The sequence below is a fragment of the Rhinoraja longicauda genome, chromosome 17 (assembly GCF_053455715.1).
Source record: "Rhinoraja longicauda isolate Sanriku21f chromosome 17, sRhiLon1.1, whole genome shotgun sequence".
NCBI classification, from domain to species: domain Eukaryota; kingdom Metazoa; phylum Chordata; class Chondrichthyes; order Rajiformes; family Arhynchobatidae; genus Rhinoraja; species Rhinoraja longicauda.
This window is the reverse complement of record NC_135969.1, coordinates 12,351,696-12,370,907: the sequence shown is the minus strand read 5'-3', so window position 1 is coordinate 12,370,907 and position 19,212 is coordinate 12,351,696. Positions and strand designations below refer to the sequence as shown.

Here is a 19,212-nt window from a genome sequence, read left to right as displayed (position 1 = left end):
CTCCAGCATTTTGTGTCTGTCTTCGGTTTAAACCAGCATCTGCAGTTCCTTCCTACACAATTTGTCTATTATTCAGTTTAAAAGGAGCTTTATTCTGAGGTGATTGCAAATATGATTATCAAGTGAAGAGCTCAAAATGGTGGAAATTGAAACTAAAACAGAGAATGCTGGAACTACTCTATAGACTGACCTGGGCGTGATTCATGGGACAATGATGTGGGCTATTACATTGCCTCCACACACATAACTGACATTTCTGAAGATAGACACAAAAAGCTGGAGTAACTCAGTGGGACAGGCAGCATCTCTGGAGAGAAGGAATGGGTGACATTTCACGTTGAGACCCTTCTTATTTATGAGGTCGATATCCCAAGTCCTTGAGACAACAGATTTGCATTGAGGAACATTTGAAGGAATTCTGCCCTCTTTAGCTCATATTGAGCATTGACCAACTCTTTAACTTTCTCTCCCCAACTGCCTGCACTGTAGAAGTCAGTTCGGATAAAAGTCCAACATACCCCATCGAAGCTAGTCCACCTGCCTACTTTTGCCCCATATCCCCTTATCTTAACCATGTACCTGTCTAAATGTTTCTTCAAGAAGAAGTCTAAAGAAGGGTCCTGACCCAAAATGTCGCCTGCCCATTCCGTCCGCAGATACTACCTGACCCACTGAGTTTCTCCAGCACTTTGTATTTTGCTCAAGGATAAGAAAGAGATTTGGTTAATCAGGAGAAGTGTAGCATTCTGAAAATTCACTCAAAATATTACCTGTTTGCTTTTGCTAGTTATAATCTCATTTCATTCTGTTCGGCTTAAAGTGGAGATTAGTTTGAAATGTGTGGAAGCAATAATTGTCATGAGAAGTGAGTACTTACGTCCCATCTTCATTGCTTCGATAAAAGACCAAAAACGGATCCGATTTTCCAAAGAAATCCTTCTTATCCAGCTTGTTGGCGCAGAGTTGCATTGTTGCAATGTCCTGTAAATCAAACAGTTTTGCGCAAGGGTTATTAGATCCACAATGATCTACAGCACAGAAGCAGATTGATCCATATATATGTTCATACAACCCTTCCCCCATCTTACATTATCTCAACATAGACACGTAATGCTGGGGGAACTCATTAGGCCAAGCAGCATCACTGGAGAAAAGGAATAGGTGACGTTTTGGATCGAGACCCTTCTTCAGACAGAAACGTCACCTGTTCCTTTTCTCCAGAGATGCTGCCTGACTTGGTGAGTTACTGCAGCATTTTGTGTTTATCTTTTGGTGTAAACCAGCATCTGCAGTTCCTCCCTTACATTATCTCAACCTGTCAACATAACCTTTTATTTTCTTTCTCGCTCACGCCATCACCCAGCTTTTCCTTAAATGATTCTTAAGCCTCCGTAGTTCTCTCTTCACTGTGCAGGAACTGAGCCCAATTGCCAATTGTAAAATTGTCCCTCGTGTGTAGGATATTGCTTGTGTATGAGGATGTTGACTGATCGGTGTGGATTTGTTGGGCCGAAGGGCCCGTTTCCACGCTGTATCTCTAAAGTCTAAGTAGAGGATGGACAAACTTGGACTTTTTTATCTGGAGCATTAAAGGCTGATGGCCAACTTGATGGTGGTATCTAAAATTATAAAATGTATAGTTAGGGTCCTTTTCCCCGGGGTGGAAATCTCAAATAGTAGAGTGTTTTAAGGTAAGTGTGGGGAAGCTTAAAGGAAATGTGCAAGGCAAGATTTGAACACAGTGTCGTATATAGGGCAGGTAGAGGAGTTGACATGATAGCAACATTTAAGAGGCATTCAAACGGACTCGTGAAGACACAGGGTGTAGAGGGATACAGACCACGTGCAGGCAGGTGGGATTAGTTACATTGGCATCATGGTTGGCATAGACATCATGGGCCAAAGGGCCTGTTGCTACACTGCACTGTTGTATGTTCTAACTTACTTGGGCACAGAAGTGAAAAGAAAAATGGAATGCCAAGAACTGCAGCAATGGGAGATGAGGATAAATACAGAAACAGCAAGAAGTTGATATAATATTTCTGCTTAAAAAGGAAGAAATGGACTCGAGTGCCTACAGTGACTGGGCGGTAAGCTTGTAGAAGACATAATCCAAGATAAAATTAAAACCCTTCAGCGCATTTACTATGTAATTCCATTGCTGATGCAAATTGGATTTGCTTTTTGGCGGCAATGCAATTATCGTTCAATGAATTTGATCTCACTCTCGAAAAGAGGAGCAAATTTGACTACGTGCATTTTCAAGTCAGTTTGAATTTTTCGATCACAATTGATCTCCGCGAATGCTAGGCAAGGCCAGCTTTGCATTTTGCACTGGTGCAGAATGGTGAATGGGACTGGAAAAAGCAAAAGAAGGATTGATTTGGGGCAGACTGTCACTAAACGTCAAGTTTTGTCTCACAAATGTGGATAGGCGTAATATATAGCGGATACACAAACGTAGAGTTTCTGTATTTGTGAACATTATATGGTGCTTATGATCAAATTTCAGAATCCCAGAAACGTACCTTTAGAAGGGAGACGAGGAGGAATTCCTTTAGTCAGAGGGCAGTGAACATTGCCACAGAAGGCTGCGGAGGCCAAGTCAATTGATATTTTTAAGGTGGAGATTGACAGATTCTTGATTAGTACGGGTGTCAAGGGGGAGAAGGCAGGAGAATGGCTTTGTGAGGGAAATATAGATCAGTCATGATTGAATGGCGGAGTATACTCGATGGGCCGAATGACCTACTTCTGCTCCTGTGACATATGAATTTATGAAATTCAGACATGATATTGAAGGAAATGTATGTATCGGAGATTAGATTGAAGAAACGAAGCAGAGATTTATGATTGACGAATATTTTTTCCAGAATGAAACATGTAAACAGTAATGTGCAATGAAGGTTAACTTAGGCCAGTGCTCTCCAGGGCCCTGTGCCAACATTTCCAAATAACAGAAAACAGCAGACTTGGTCTATTATGAAGAGACTTGGCTGTGAATTTTGGCATGCATGGAATACAGACGAAATTCCTGATACATTTGATCAAGAAGAATAAAGAGAGAGAATAAAACAAAAGTCAAATCTTAGTGGGGAAAGAATAGAGAAAAATGGTCTGAGCTTATTTTTTTTACAAAACCCCATCTGGATTAGAGGATTTAGAAATAAGGACATGAACTTTATGAGGATGTTGTCAGGACTCGAGGGCCTGTGCCATAGGGAGAGGTTAAGTAGTCTGGGACACTTCTTTGGAGCACAGAGGATGAGGGGTGATCTTATAGAGGTGTCCAAAATTATGAGAGGTATAGATCAGGTAAACGCAGAGTTTTTTGCCCAGAGCAGGGGGGTCGAGAACCAGAGGACATAGATTTCAGGTGAGGGGAAGAAATTTTATAGGAATCTGAGGGGTAACTTTTTTACCTAAAGGATGGTGGATGTATGAAAGGAACTGCCAAAGGAGGTAGTTGAGGCAGTTAATATCGCAACATTTTAAGAATTTTTTTGACAAGTACATGGATAGGATTGGTTTAGAGGGATATGGGCCAAACGTAGGCAGGTGGGACTAGTGTAGACGGGGCTTGTTGGTCGGCCTGGCCTTGTTGGGCCGAGGGGCCTGTTTCTACGCTGTATGACTCTATGACTATGTCTGACCTGCTGAGATCCTCCAGCTCTTTGTGCGTTGCTCAAAATTCCAGCATCTGCAGCTCCGTGTGTCTCCATTTTCAGAACATTTCTAAGGATCAATCTATCACTCATTATTTCCTTCCTGAGTACAATTCCTTCCTAGTTGGGCCGAAGGGCCTGTTTTCACACTATATGACTCTGACTCTATGACCACCACCAAGAAGGACAATGGTAGCGGATGCACCACCTCCTCCCAAGTAGACCAGTGTCTGGACTTGGAAACCTGGGGCCAGTCCTTCATTCTCTCTGCGTTTAAACTTTGAAAGCATTTCGGACGAAACGGACCTTTACTGCAAAATCCCACAATCTGACGGAAACACGAAAGGGCCAACGAGAGCCAATTGTCATCAGGAGAAGCTGGAAAAGATCAGATATATCTACTACTAGACCAAGTGGACCCGTTGGGCCCAAACCTCTCCTGCATTGGTGAGCACCCTCCACTCCCTCCCTCCCTCCTTCCTCCCCTCCCCCTCCCTCCCCCACCCCCCCACTCCATTCCCCTCAACCCCTCTTATCCTCCCTCCTCCCCCTCCCTCCCTTCACCCTCCCTCCCCCTCCCTCCTTCCTCCCCTCCCCCTCTCCGCCCTCCCTCCTTCCCCTCCCCCTTCCCTCCACTACCCCCTGCATTCCATTCCCCTCAACCCTTCTTATCCTCCCCCCTCCCTCCCCCCATCCCCTCCCCCCTCCCTCCCTCCCCGCTCCCTCCTCCCTCCCTAGGAGATAGATTTAAACTTTTAAAATGTGAATAACTTTAAAAGTATAACACCGATTTCAATGAAACTTCTTCCATTAGCACCAATGGTGAGTAAGGTGGGCCTAAAATTGTCGCGCTATCGTGTACCGTTTTGACTGTAGTTCAGGAACAAACAATCAAACAAATGAGAGTTTTAGTATATAGATGAGCTGTCAAAAGCTTTCCAGATGGTTGACACTGTTGGTCTCTGGGCTTGATTGTTATAACTTTGAGTTGTGTTGGAGCCCACAGCATTTTAATAAATGCCCTTTCTCTGGAGTTAATTACAGTCCAATGGACCATGCATTATTCGGAACAAATTCCTCAAAATCTGAAATGCCGTAGGTTCTACAAACCGATCAAAGTTTTTTTTCAGGTTTGAAATGTTAAATTGAAAGAAATCCTCCCAACGGCCCCAGAGAAAGAAAATAATAATTTTCTGCCAGGATTTGAGCAGAGGGCGGGACATCTGTGTGAGATAAACAAAGGGCCGGTGATAATTGGATTACTGTGCTTTGCAAAAGAGTGCCTAATGAACTGAAATAAATGAAGTGGGATACGGCTGAATATTGAAATAAAATCATGTAAAATAGTTTGCCAGACATGCCACAGAATGTAAATGGCTTACATTTATTGCTAGCATTTATTTCAGGAGGACTAGAATTTTTTTACAAAAGGGATGTAATGCTGGGGCTTTATAAGGCTCTGGTCTGACCGCACTTGGAGTACTGTGAGGAAGGATGTTTATTCACAAAAAACTGGAGTAACTCAGCAGGTCAGGCAGCATCTCAGGAGAGAAGGAATGGGTGACGTTTCAGATGTGCTGATTCAGGAGAGGGTCCAGAGGAGTTTCAGAAGAATGATCTCAGGAATGAGTGGGTGAACATATGATGAGCATTTGACGGTACTGGGCCTGTCTGTACTCACTGACGTTTAGCAGGATGAGGGGGGACCTCATTGAAATGTACCAACAAGTGGAAGTGGAGAGGATGCAAGGGTTACTTGAATTTGGAGAAATCAATATTCATACCGCTGGGTTGTAACTGGATTTTCCTCAGCCCGTCAAACTAATAATCCGTTTATCAAAAGTTTCAACATATATGAGTATTTTGAATTTGCAGTCAGGACGAGAGATGGAAAAAATAGTTTCATTTTCAAATGGAACAGAAATGATTAAAATTGCCACGGATTTAAAATATTGATTCATTTTTCGGGATGTGGTTGTTGAGGGTAAGGTCAGCATTTATCTCCTTGGGGAGGTGCCACCTTCTTGAACAGCTGTAGCCCGTCTGATGAAAGCTCTTCCATCTTACTCTTGGTTAGTGATTGCAAAAAGCAATGAACGGTGCTTCATCTACATGGCAAGTCTGTGTTTGGGGCAGCTGATAGACCTGCTGCCTCCCAGCACCAGAGACCTGGGTTCGATCCTGACCTAGGGTGCTGTCACAAAGTTTTGTGACCTTGTGGCAACATTTGTGGGCTGCTTAAGTGAGGCATGCTGGGTGATTTTAACGGGCTGCATGCAAAACAAAGCATTTCACTGTACCTCGGTGCACGTGACAATAAAGTGTCATTGAATTATTGAATCATTGAATCTATGAGGAGTTTGCACGTCCTTCCTGCGACCGCGTGGGTTTCCTCGGGGTGCACATCCCGAAGACATGCGAGTTTTAAGGTTAATTAGCCTCTGTAAATTGGCCCCAGTATGTAAGGAATGGGTGGGGAAGATGATAACGTAGTGTGAACTGGTGACTGATGGGCGATGGGTTTATGGTGGCTAGTCGGAGCGTTGGTATGGTAACTGCTAAGCCCAAGATCACGAGAAGCTGCAGAGAATTTGGTTTCCCCCCTCTTCCCAAAGTTGGGTGGACTTGTAGGTTAATGGGCATCTGTAAATTGCCCCTCGTGTGTAGGAAATGGATGTGAAAGTGGAGTAACATAGAACTAGTGTGAGCAGGTGATTGATGCTCGCCATGGACTCGGTGGGCTGTCGGCCATGTTTCCATGCTGTATCTTTCAATCAATAAACTAGCAGGCATTCATTTCGGGGGTAAATGAAGGGTGATGCTAAAAGCTCTTCATTATTCCAACAAAAGTTTATCAGGTGAAATTAACCTGATAACTTAGTCACATATGTGGTGACTGCAAGTCAAACCTGGTAGTTCCAGCTGTATCTGCAGCCCATATGTCGAGTCATAGAGAATACAGACGTTCGACACAAAATGCTGGAGTAACTCAGCGGGACAGGCAGCATCTTCGGACTGTCTTGACCCGAAACGTCACCCATTCCTTCTATCCGGACATGCTGCCTGTTCCCGCTGGGTCACTCCAGCAATATTGTGTCTATCTTTGGTTTAGTCCAGCATCTGCAGCTCTTTCCCACGTATGGAGAAATACAGCACAGATACGGGCTACTGTGCCACACTGATCATCAACCCCCCATTTACACCATTAATAATACATTAATCTGCTTCTCGCTATATTCTACTTTAATTCCCTTCTCCCTACGTTCTATCAACTCTCCCTACATTCAACCATGAATCTATGGGAAGCGCAGGGTTGCAGCTGGTACACAGTGGTGCATTGAATCCGGATTCAATCCTGGCCTCGGATGCTGGCTGTGTGGAGTTTGCACGGTCTCCCAGAGACAGCGTGGGTTTCCTCCGCTTGCTCCAATTTCCCCCCATATCCCAAAGACGTGCGGGTTTGTAGGTTAATTGACCTCTGTAACATGCCCCCAGTGTGTGGAGAGGTGATGAGAACATGAGATAATATAGTATAAGAAAATAACTGCAGATGCTGGTACAAATCGATTTATTCACAAAATGCTGGAGTAACTCAGCAGGTCAGGCAGCATCTCGGGAGAGAAGGAATGGGTGACGTTTCGGGTCGAGACCCTTCTTCAGTCTGAAGAAAGGTCTCGACCCGAAACATCACCCATTCCTTCTCTCCCGAGATGCTGCCTGACCTGCTGAGTTACTCCAGCATTTTGTGAATAATGAGATAATATAGAACTAATGTGAATGAGTGGTTAGTGGTCGGCATGGGCTCGGTGGGCCAAAGGGCCAGTTTCCACGCTGTATCTCAAAAATGAACTACATACTAAAGGCAATGATGTACGGTGGCCAATTAATGTGCCAGCCCGCACATCTTTGAGGTTTGGCAGGCAACCAGAGTAACTGGAGGACCCCCACGCAGCCGCAGAGAGCTGGAGATCGGCTTTGAACCCGGGTCTCCGGCGCTGTGAGGCAGCAGCTCCACCAGCTGCGCCACTGTATCATCCAAAATTTGCAGTTGAATCTTCTTTGCTGCTGAAAATGTCGGGCCAATTGTATTTTGGCACTGACCCTGAGAGTGGAAGGGCTACATGTTCGATTTTGAACACCTGCCAAGATGGATTTTCTTTTGCGATCAGTATGTTTTTCTGATACTGGCAACAGTCTCATTCAACATTATTGAGCACGGGTGTTATGGGCTACTTTGAAGGTGGCAGAAATAAATTACTTTCTCCGCAAGTCAATTTGGCTCGGTTCTTCTGATCCCACCAGCTGTCCTTTGTGAAAGGCTGGCGCATCCGTCAGATCTCGATCGCCAAAGCCCTAACTCTTATCTTTGATTTTCACTCGTTGCCTCCACCTCTCATATTTATTTTGAAGTCAATAAAATATGAATGCGAGTGCAGGCACGAACCGCTTTGTAACCTCTGGGAGATGTTGCTGCCAATTTCTGAGCCCTTCTGAAGAAATGTTTGACGTCAGCCATGGTCTTTAAGTGTTGCAACATCACGTCTTCCTTTCTCCTCAATCAACACCGAGGGCCCAGAGGGTCAGGCTAATGAAACCCAAACAGCCTGGGAGAAATGCATCTTTAAACAAATGCCTGCTGCAGACGCGCGTCTCATTAGCCACTGAAGGGGAATTACATGTGTAATTGAAAAACATTACAATCAAATCAGCGTCAGTCAGGCATTATTTATCGAAGCTGGGAGTATTTTCACTGGAGGGAAAGGAGCTTTTCGATTCTTGAAAGGTTTTGCCAATTAAAGAGAGGATTGACAATATTGGCATAAAAAAAAAAGCTTTTTCTTTTGCCAGTGTCTGAAGGTCAGGTGGAATCTATTCTGTCTTAGTAGAGCAGGCCAATTGCCAACAGCGTTTATTCCTTGGAGCGCAGGAGGCTGAAGGGTGATCTTATTAAAGGTGTACAATTTAATGAGAGGAATAGATCGGGTAAATCCCTTGCCCAGAGTAGGGTAATCGAGAACCAGAGGACGCAGGCTTAAGGTAAGGTGGGAAAGACTTAATGGGAACCTGAGGGGTAACTTTCTCACACAAAGGGTGGTGGGTGCATGAAACAAGCTGCTGAAGGAGGTAGTTGAGCCTGGTACGATTGTAACGTTTAAAAAACATTTAGACAGGTACATAGACAGGATAGGTTTGGAGGGATATGGGCCAAGTGCAGGCAGGTGGGATTAGTGTAGATGGGACATGTTGGTCAGTGTGGCAAGTTGGACCCAAGGGCCTGTTTCCACGCTGTATGACTCTGACTCATAGAGTCAACCATTACAATTTGCCTAATATTCACCTCTTCTCCCACATTGGCTCTGCTGCTTTGTTTGGCTTATGACAAAATATTCATGTGCCTCTCTACTGCACTTGTACTGAAACATGTCAGTGCTAAATTATTTGTCCTCCGAACTTCTTTTGTCATCCCATAAAAGCAATAAAATGGCATAATTGAATGGTAAATGTAAGTGATTCCAAAGCATAATAATGATGCAAAATTTGCGGTTTAGTGTAGAGATACAGCGCAGAAACAGGCCCTTCAGCCCACTGAGTCCATGCCGACCAGCGATCCCCGCGCACTAACACTATCCAACACACACGAAGGATAATTTGCAATTTTAACAAAGCCAATTAGCCTCCAAACCTGTACGTCTTCGGAGTGTGGGAGGAAACCGGGGAAAACCCATGCAGGTCACAGGGAGAACGTACAAACTCCATACAGACAGCTCTCTACTGCATTCCGTGCCACCCTTTCTTGTTAGATTCGACATTTTATCAGACTATTTTACCGTACAGGAACACTCAGAGAGTCAGGCAGGAATGTAATGTGATGCCCCTTTACTAAAATGATAAAAGAAAACACGCACTTAAACAGGGAACAATAACGAGGTAATACTGCCCAAACTGACCCGACAGTTGCTTAATTCTTCAGCAGACAAGATCAGCGTTCCACATTTTTTGCCGGGGAGGCCCCTGGAGACATGGGAAGAGAACAGACCATCACTCATTTACTCAAGGCAGCACAGTTTATTACAGAGACCCAGAAAGTTGACAGATTGAGGCCTAGGAGCCGCCCTACCACACACAATTAAAAGCAGACTTTGAGCCTCTGAGGTTTGCCATGGCAGCTTTGCACCTTATTAAAGGATGACAAGGTAAGACTGCTTTAGTTAATTAGAACCAAAACAAAAAGTAATTTATCCCCTTATGCCTTTACAATATCTCTTTTAGAACCAGAGAATCATTACTGCGCAGTTGGTGGCCATTTGGCCTACGCAGTTTGTACTAGACCACTGTGGAGCACTCCAGTTAGTCATCACTTTTTTCAGCTCTTTCTCCATAATCCTGCAAAAAATTATACTTTCAAATATTTTATTCAATTCCCTTTGGAAAACTGCAACTGAATGTGCATCCACCACACCATTAGATTGTACTAGACCAGGTGGACCCGTTGGGCCCAAAACTCTCCTGTATTGGTGCAGCACCCTCTCCTCCCCCCCCTCCCCCCCTCCCCCCCTCCCCCTCTACCCCTCCCCCTCCTCCCCCTCCTCCTTTTGATAAGGGGTTAGTTATTTTAAAACTCCATCCCCAAAATTAAAAAATATTCTATCCTTCTGACGATTTTCAACAAGATGAATACAAAGTACACAAACAAAAACGAGAGAAGGCTGATCATTAGAGAAAGCACCAATTTCAATTATGTTGTAAGTCCGATTTCCTGTGTTTTCTTCACAATGTGTTTAATCTTTCACAGTTAGTTCCATAACAAAACACACAAAGAACTGATTTCTAAGAAGCAGTAATGAAAGGGCATGTTGGGTGTTAATTAATTATTAAAATATTCTTAGATAGATCAACACTAACGAATCAATGCAGGAGCATAGTGCTTCAATTACTGGGCAAGCGAGCCAAAGTTCAGGACTAAATATTCTCAGCATGAATTCAAATCCTGGAATATCTTGGAAATTTTAATATAGTTAAGTAATTAAATAAATTAAATGACTGGAAAACACTTGGGAAGACCCATCAAGTTCATCAATGTCCTTTCGGGAGGGTAATCTTACGTGGAGCAGCCTAGGTATGATTCCCAGACTGCAAGAGAAACGCCCAGGGTGTGGAAGTGTTCTAGCATTGAAGCCGCGTTAGGGAGATGAGTTATGTTCATAGTTCATAAGTCATAGGCGCAGAATTGGGTCATTCAATCATGGCTGATTTATCTTTCTGGGTATTTTCTGATTTTATCTCAGATTTCCAGCACCTGCAGTTTAAATTTAAAAATCACTTTCTTTCCTGGGTTGTGCAAAGAAATATTATATAAAAAAATAACTGCAGATGCTGGTACAAATCGAAGGTATTTATTCACAAAATGCTGGAGTAACTCAGCAGGTCAAGCAGCATCTCAGGAGAGAAGGAATGGGTGATGTTTCGGGTCGAGACCCTTCTTCAGACGGTCTCGACCCGAAACGTCACCCATTCTTTCTCTCCTGAGATGCTGCCTGACCTACTGAGTTACTCCAGCATTTTGCAAAGAAATGTTAGTCCTCAGCAAACAAACAGGCCAGTATCTAATGCAGTTATCTCTTCGTTTGTTCCTAATCTTTAAGCAAAATCGAAAATCTGCAGAGCCTAAAATAATAAACCAGAAAACAGAAAATGCTAGAAACACTCGGTGGTTTAGGCTGCATTTTTGACTGAAACAGTGGGTTTACAGTGATGGAACTGGTTGGACTGCTGCCTCGTGGCGCCAGAGAACCCGGGTTCAATCCTGACCTTGGGTGCTGCCTGTGTGGAGTTTTCATTTTCTCACTGTGGTCACGTGGGTTTCCTCCGGGTGCTCCGGTTTCCTCTCACATCCCAAAGACGTGCAGTTTTGTGGGTTAATTGGTCTCTCTAAATTGCCCATGGTGTGTAGGGAGTGGATGCAAAACTAGTGCGAGTGGGTGATCGATGGACAGCATGGTCCTGGTAGGCCGAAGGCCCTGTTTCCATTGATCAATCAATCAATCTGAAACACCAACTCTATTTCTCTTTCTACAGATACGGGGTGGCACGGTGGTGCAGCGGTAGAGTTGCTGCCTTACAGCACTCGAGACCCGGGTTCGATCCTGCCTACGGGTGCTGTCTATACGGAGTTTGTATGTTCTCCCCACGACCTGCGTGGGTTTCCTCTGGGATCTCCAGTTTCCTCCCACATTCCAAAGACGCACAGGTTTGTAGGTTAATTGGCTTGGTATAAAATGTAAAATTGTCCCTAGTGTGTGTAGGATAGTGTTAATGTACAGGGATCGCTGGTTGGTGGAGACTCGATGGGCCGAAGGGCCTGTTTCCATCTGTAAACTAAACTAAGATACCACTTGGTAGACACAAAATGCTGGAGTAACTCAGCGGGACAGGTAGCATCCCTGGAGAGAAGGAATGGGTGACGTTTTGGGTCGAGACCCTTCTTGGGACAAGATACCACTTGACTTGTTCAATGTTTCCAAAATGTTAACTGTATTTCTCGTCCCACTAATGCAGCCAGACCATATTTATTTACAGTAAGTCTGTTTTGAGCTTCGTTTTAAAGACCCTCCATTAAATTCCCCACCCTGATAAATTTGTCCTTGCTTCAATATTCATTTTTGTTTGATTGGCACAATTTTATATTAACATGCTTTTCTCACAAAGACAGTGCCGAATCTAATTGCTCTGTTACTTCCATATTCTCTTTGTGTTTACAAGAAAATCCTATTAGACATGGTGACAGAAACATTCATGCATCAGAAGTGAACAAAGCTTCTTTTCCTGGGTTGTTTTCGCCGAGAATTCTATTTTTGTTCATTTCTGAGAAGCAGGAGAAATAACAGATAGGATCTTTGTTTCCTAATGTGCTATGTCAGAGCTGTCCACTCTCTGGCAGGTTTACAGTTTTTCAGAGGCGTTACCAAACTCATCAATACAACAAACCTGCAGCTTGCATCAATGGGAATTAAAAACCGTGGGTCTTTGTAACCAGAGTCAATACTGGGTGTGTCGGATAATATCGTACCTTGCTAAAATAATGGTATATTAATGTCCCAATCTTTGAGCCATTTTACATCACCATATAGACACAAAATGCTGGAGTAACTCAGCGGGTCAGGCAGCATCTCTGGAGAGAAGGAATGGGTGACGTTTTGGTTTGCGACCCTGCTTCAGACGGTCTGAAGAAATTAGTCTGAAGAAGATTCTCGACCCGAAACGTTACCTATTCCTTCTGTCCAGAGATGCTGCCTGTCCGGCTGAGGTACTCCAGCATTTTGTGTCTATCTTTAAACCAGCATCTGTAGTTCCTTCCTACACATTACATTACCATGTTTTTGACTTAAATGAAATACTGATCTAAATGCAAATTGATCAATCGGAAAAAGCAAATGTGATAGATAAGCTGATGACTGAACTGAATATTAAATTGTTTGCTTTTATTACCAAGTGGTGGGTGCCCAAGTAATAATAAACTGAAATATACAGGGATCATTTTATGATTTTGCGCAGTGTGGGTATATTATCCCCGCTGAGAGTTCAGAGCAGGAGCTCCACCACATCGTTCTGCGATCGGTATTGTAAAGTAAGCATTTTCAAAGTTGCTCCAAATTTCCTAGATTCGGGATTCTAGCAGATTGGAAGCTAGAAAATTCATCACTCCTGTCCAGGACGAAAATAACAAAAATATGTAACTAGAGAACAATTAGCCCAGCATCAGTTTAGTTTAGTTTAATTTAGAGATACAGCATGGAAATAGGCCCTTCGGCCCACCGAGCCCACGCCGACCATCAATCGCTCATTCACTAGTTCTACCTTACGCACGAGGGACAATTTACAGAGGCCAATTAACATACAAATTTACACGTCTTTGAGATGTGGGAGGAAACCGGGGCACCCAGAGGAAACCCACGTGGCCACAGGGAGAATCTGCAAACTCCGTACAGACAGAACCTGTACTCAGGATCGAACCCGGGTCCCTGGCGCTGTAAGGCAGCAACTTTACCGCTGTGCCATCAAAAGTTGTAGCTGGGAATTTAGAAGGCCATAATTTGATTAGACAGGGTCAACAAGCAGTTTTGAAAAGGGAATTATTTTTGACACATCTCATAGTTTGTTGAGGTTGTAGCTAACAGGGTGAATAAGTAAAAAGTGGATTAAGTCTATGGGGATTTACAATAGCAGCCCCTCTGCAAAAATGTCTTCTTTTTAAGGTGATAGCTCACAGGATTTGGGTAACAAATTAACATGGACGAACACTGGAGTGCTGGAGTCACTCAGTGGGTCAAGCAGCATGTCTGGAGAATGTGGATAGGTAACGTTTCAGGTTGGGACCCTTCTTCAGACTGACTGTCCGGGGAAGAAAGCTGGAAGAGAGGAGAGGCAGGACAAAGCACAGAGAACATTGGCTAAGGAGAGGCAGGAGAAGTTCGGAATAAACAGGTCTTTTCAGTTTGGAAGGCTGTTATTAATGTTATGCCGCAGAAGTTGGGAAAAGATTTCAGCAAGTGTAAGTGGAATGTGAGATACGATAATAAGCTGTGGGGGCGGATGAGGGAATTTTCTAGAATTTTCAAGAAGATATTAAGCAAGTGGGTTAAAGGGTGGCAGATGGAATATAATGTAAGAATTGTGATATGCGATTCACTAGGAAGGACAGATTTTTTTTAAATGGTGAGAATCTAAAAAGATGTTGACATATAAGAATACTCCGCACTCACCCAGTGACTTGGAGTATTGTGCAGTTTTAGTCTCTGTGTTAAAGGAAGGTTCCATAATTGCCGTGGAGTTGGATCGTGGATTGTTTCCTTGTGTGAAAGGTTGATAATTTCTAATTCATATGTTCGAATGATTTCTATGCCTGTAATTAATATAGAAATCCGGAAATTGCCAACATTTTAAGGTGAAAGGGGCAAAGTTTAAAGGAGGTGTGCGGGACAAATTATTTTTTACACAGAGGATAGTGGGTGCCTAAAATGGACTGCCAGGGTTGTTGGTTGAGGCAGATGCGATAGCGGCGTTCAAGAGGCTTTTAGATGGGCACATGGATATGCAGGGAATGGATCAATATGGATCACGTGCAGGCTGACGAGATTAGTTTATCTTGGCATCATGCTCGGCACAGATACTGTGGACCAAAGGGTCTGTTCCTGTGTAGGAAGGAACTGCAGATGCTGGTTTACATTAAAGATTGACAAAAGTGCTGGAGTAACTCAGCGGGTCAGGCGACATCTATCCCGTTCCTGTGCTGTATTGTTCTATGTTTTATGCTCTATTTCAGTTTATAAGTTCATCTTACGTTCATTTCATTCTATATTTAGCTTCAAGTACAAGGCTTAAGGAAAAGTTTGTTTTCTGGTTGGCAGTCATATAGCGTGGAAACTGGCCCTTCAGCCCAACTTGCCCACACCGCTCAACACGTCCCGTCTACACTAATCCCACCTGCCTGCGTTTAGCCCATATCCCTCTAAACACCTTACTGCGGCAGATAACTGGCAAGTCAGTGACACAGAGAGACTGTGGTCCGTAAACAGACCTTTGTTTGAGATCAGTGGCAGGCATACCTGCTTCACCATTGAAATAATCCCACACACCATTTTAAACATTTTGCTGACTTTAGTTTAGTTTAGTTTAGTTTAGAGATACAGCGTGGAAACAGGCCCACACATCTCCATGAAACTCTCCCCCTCTCGCCTTATAGCCATGCCATCTAGTGTTGGACATTTCCACCCTGTGGAAACGGTAGCAGTGCCTCTCAATATTTTATACACTCCTACCAAGTCTCCCCTCAACCTCCAACATTCCAGAGAAAAACAATCCAATCTCAGGGGTTGCTGAAACCCCATCTAATTCAGGCAGCACTCTGGTAAACCTCCTCTGCACTCTCTCCAAAGCCTCCGCATCTTTCCTGCAATGGGGTGCCCAGAACTGTCCACAATACTCCAAATGTGGCCGAACAAAAGTCCTTTAAAGTTGCAGAATTGACTATCTCCACCTTCCTGCAGTCTAAAGCTTTCTTTAGGTTTCAGTTTTAGTTTTTTAAATTTCAGAGGTGCAGCATGGAAACAGGAGCTTCGGCCCACTGGAGACTGACAATCACCCATTCACACCAGTTCTATGTTATCCACGCCGTGCATCCCACACACTCGGGCCCAGTAACCTATAAACTGTATGTCTTTGGATTGTGGGAGGAAACTGGAGCACCTGGAGAAAACCCATGCGGAAAAACCCAAAGGAAGAACGTACAAACTCCGTAGCCAGGATCGAATCCGGGTCTCTGGCGCTGTTAGGCAGCAAGTCTGTCGCTGCGCCACAGTGCTTCTTCATTGCCAACCACATGCCCAATTTTTGTATCATCTGCAAACATCTTTATCAAACCTCTGCATTTAACTCTCAATCATTAGTTGATGTGCAACTTTAAAACTGGCTTGTGCTAGAGTCAGTCAAAAACTGATTTCTAATTAGCTAATACCCCTCTTGATGTGCACACACAATGTAACTGAAGCCACTTTAAGCTCACAGCCATGACTCCGACTGAATAACCTTACTATATTAAAATCCGTGCAATATTGTACGTAGTTCATTCTATTTGCTGTCCGTTTCTGCAAAATAAATTTGCAGTAAGAGGAAAAACTGAAGAAAAAATCCATATGTCCTTTTTCTTAGAAATATGTTAGTCCTTGCTGGGAACATCAATCAAACCCAAAAACACTTTCAGATGGAAATCTTTTTGTTATAATATCTCCAAGTCAGTCAATGTCACATGAGTACAATTTACACTGTTAAAACCCAAATTATTCCACCACCTGCATCATCTCTGGGGCATTTTCCTGACTGATAGCTATAACTGGATTGAAGCTGTATTTAGTTAGCTCTATCTCCAGAGATGCTGCCTGACTTGCTGAATGACTCCAGCATTTAGTTTCTTGTTTCTATAGTGAGAATATGGTATTGAGATGGAGGAAAGAGCTGGGATTTCATTGAATAGCTTTCATTGATGCCGGGGGAGTCCAGAACCAGGGGTCACAGTTTAAGAATAAGGGGTAGGCCATTTAGGACTGAGATGAGGAAAGACTTTTTCACCCAGAGAGTTGTGAATGTGTGGAATTCTCTGCCACAGAAGGCACTGGAGGCCAATTCACAGGATGTTTTCAAGAGAAAGTTAGATTTAGTTCTTCGGGCTAAAGGAATCAAGGGATATGGGGAAAAAGCAGGAACGGGGTACTGATTTTAGATGATCAGCCACGATCATGTTGAATGGCGGTGCTGGCTCGAAGGGCCGAAAGGCCTACTCCTGCACCTACTTTTTTATTTTTCTATGTTTCTATGAATAACTTAGCCCTATATGTATATTGTTACTTATTCTAAATGCGTGAAATCCCTCCTCGATTGGCCCTGAAATGAGAAGGTCATTCAGAGTTAAATGAATTTTTTGACTCGGGGTTACACATAGACAGGTAAACTCAACAAGTTTCCTTCCCTCAACTGTACTAGAGAACCTGATGTTTAATTTTACAACATCCAATGCCTACCATTACTGAGATAAGCTTTGTAAAAATGTCCCATCTATATCTGATCACGAATTTAAATTCTCCAGCTGCCATAGCGAGAGTTGAACTTAGTCCTTGGATCAATGATCCAGCGCTCTGGTTGCAAGTTCAATATCTTAACCACAATCTTAGATATTAAATACAATAAATTAATGGTTTTATTTCTGTAGATCGATATCCTTGATTGAATTGTCAGATGTTGCTTAGGGAACAATCTGATCTCTTTCAGTATATTCAGCACATGAGAGGAATAGATCGGGTCGACGCACCATGAGAGGAATAGATAGGGTAGAGTCTCTTACCCAGAGTAGGGGAATCAAGAACCAGTGGACATAGCTTTAAGGTGAGGGGGGAAAGATTTAATAGGAACTTGAAGGGTAACTTTAACACACAGAGGGTGGTGGGTGCATGGAATGAGCTGTCGGAGGAGGTAGTAGATGAAGGTAGTATCGTAACGTTTAAGAAACATTTGGACAGGTACATGAATAGGACAGGTTTAGAGGTACATGGCCCAAATGCAAGCAGGTGGGAGTGGTATAGATAAGACCACCCAGTTCCTCTCACCAAGCCCTTTGACCAGCATCTGCCGTCACCATTTATTTTCACCCCTTTTCTGATTCCCGATCCATGGGGTGAGCAGGGGCCGGGCTGGTTGGCCTTCCCTCTCTGAGCGCGCCGGGCCTGCGGTATTGGGATACAGTCGCAGCTCACTGGGCCACTGGGCCAAACTCCAGGCTAAGGCCGGATCTCCAGCGGCCCTCTCCACTGACGAGGCCCTGCACTGCCTCCCACCGCCGGTCTGCTTACCGGCCCTCTGCCTGACTCACTCCTCTCTGCACGCCATGGGAACGTGGGAGGAAACCAGAACGAGGTCACAGGGAGAAAGTACAAACTCCGTACAGACAGCACCCATAGTCAGGTTCGAATCCGGGTCTGTAAGGCACCAACTCTATCGCTGTGCCAATGTGCCACTTTGGACATATTAACATATAGACTTTAATGCTCTCAAATGATTTTCAATAAAAGTCAATGACACTTGAGGCAGGTTTAAGAACTTTTAAAAAGGCCATATATGAATATATAAGGGGACAAAAGTAGATGTCACATAATTTTTTTCTCTGCCTTGAGGTTATTCTAAGCCTTCTCCCTCCCTCTGGCCAATGATGCCAGTACTCCCAGGAGTTCACAGCGAGCTACATCAAACTGCACTCTTGGTCTGACATTCATGCCCATTGAATGGTTCAGTAACCATAGAAATTGTACTCTTCAAGATTTACACAGTGTCCTAATTCTTCCAGCACATTAAACCTTTCACCACAAGTATAAGGAACCCAACACTGACAAGCTGAACCCACAATAAGACCAGTGAACCAGAACCAAGTCAGAAAGCCACTGTTTAGAAGCCCAAGGCATTTTTCAAAATGACTTCTTAGAATTTGCCTTGAGGAGCTGGGAAAGAGCAAAAAGGAACGTAGCACTGTTCGAACAGAAGGAATTCCCCATAGGATTGCATAATGCAGAAGAACTTGTAAGCTGTTTCTACCTTCAATTACAGCAAACGAGGCCAAACATACCACTTGATTCAGGAACAAAATGACACAAAATGCTGGAGCAACTCAACAGGACAGGGCAGCATCTCTGGAGAACATGGATAAAGTGCCACTTTGGATGGGGACCCTTCTTCAGTCCGACCTGAAACTTCACGTATCCATGTTCTCCAAAGACGATGCCTGACCTATTGAATTACTCCAGCACTTTGTGTCTTTTTTTGTAAACCAGCATCTGCAGTTTCTTGTATCGCCAGATTTAGGAACACCTTATTTCTCTCTGTCATCAGAACACTGAACAGACCTCTCATAAGGGAGAGTGTAGTCCTGATCTCTCAGCCTACCTCATTGTGGCTTTTGCACATTTCTTTTACCTTCACTTACTCCGTAACTGTAATACTACTATAATTC

The 19,212-nt window shown here is 43.8% G+C and overlaps 1 protein-coding gene across 1 annotated transcript in view; it reads right to left on the bottom strand.

Annotated features, from left to right (window-relative positions):
- LOC144601759 (copine-9-like) overlaps nt 1–19,212 on the bottom strand; it is a 334,902-nt gene that overhangs the window by 91,195 nt on the left and 224,495 nt on the right. Inside the window, 2 exon segments of the mRNA XM_078414143.1 lie at nt 878–981; nt 9,614–9,677. Of these exon segments, the coding sequence (XP_078270269.1) occupies nt 878–981; nt 9,614–9,677 (168 nt within the window).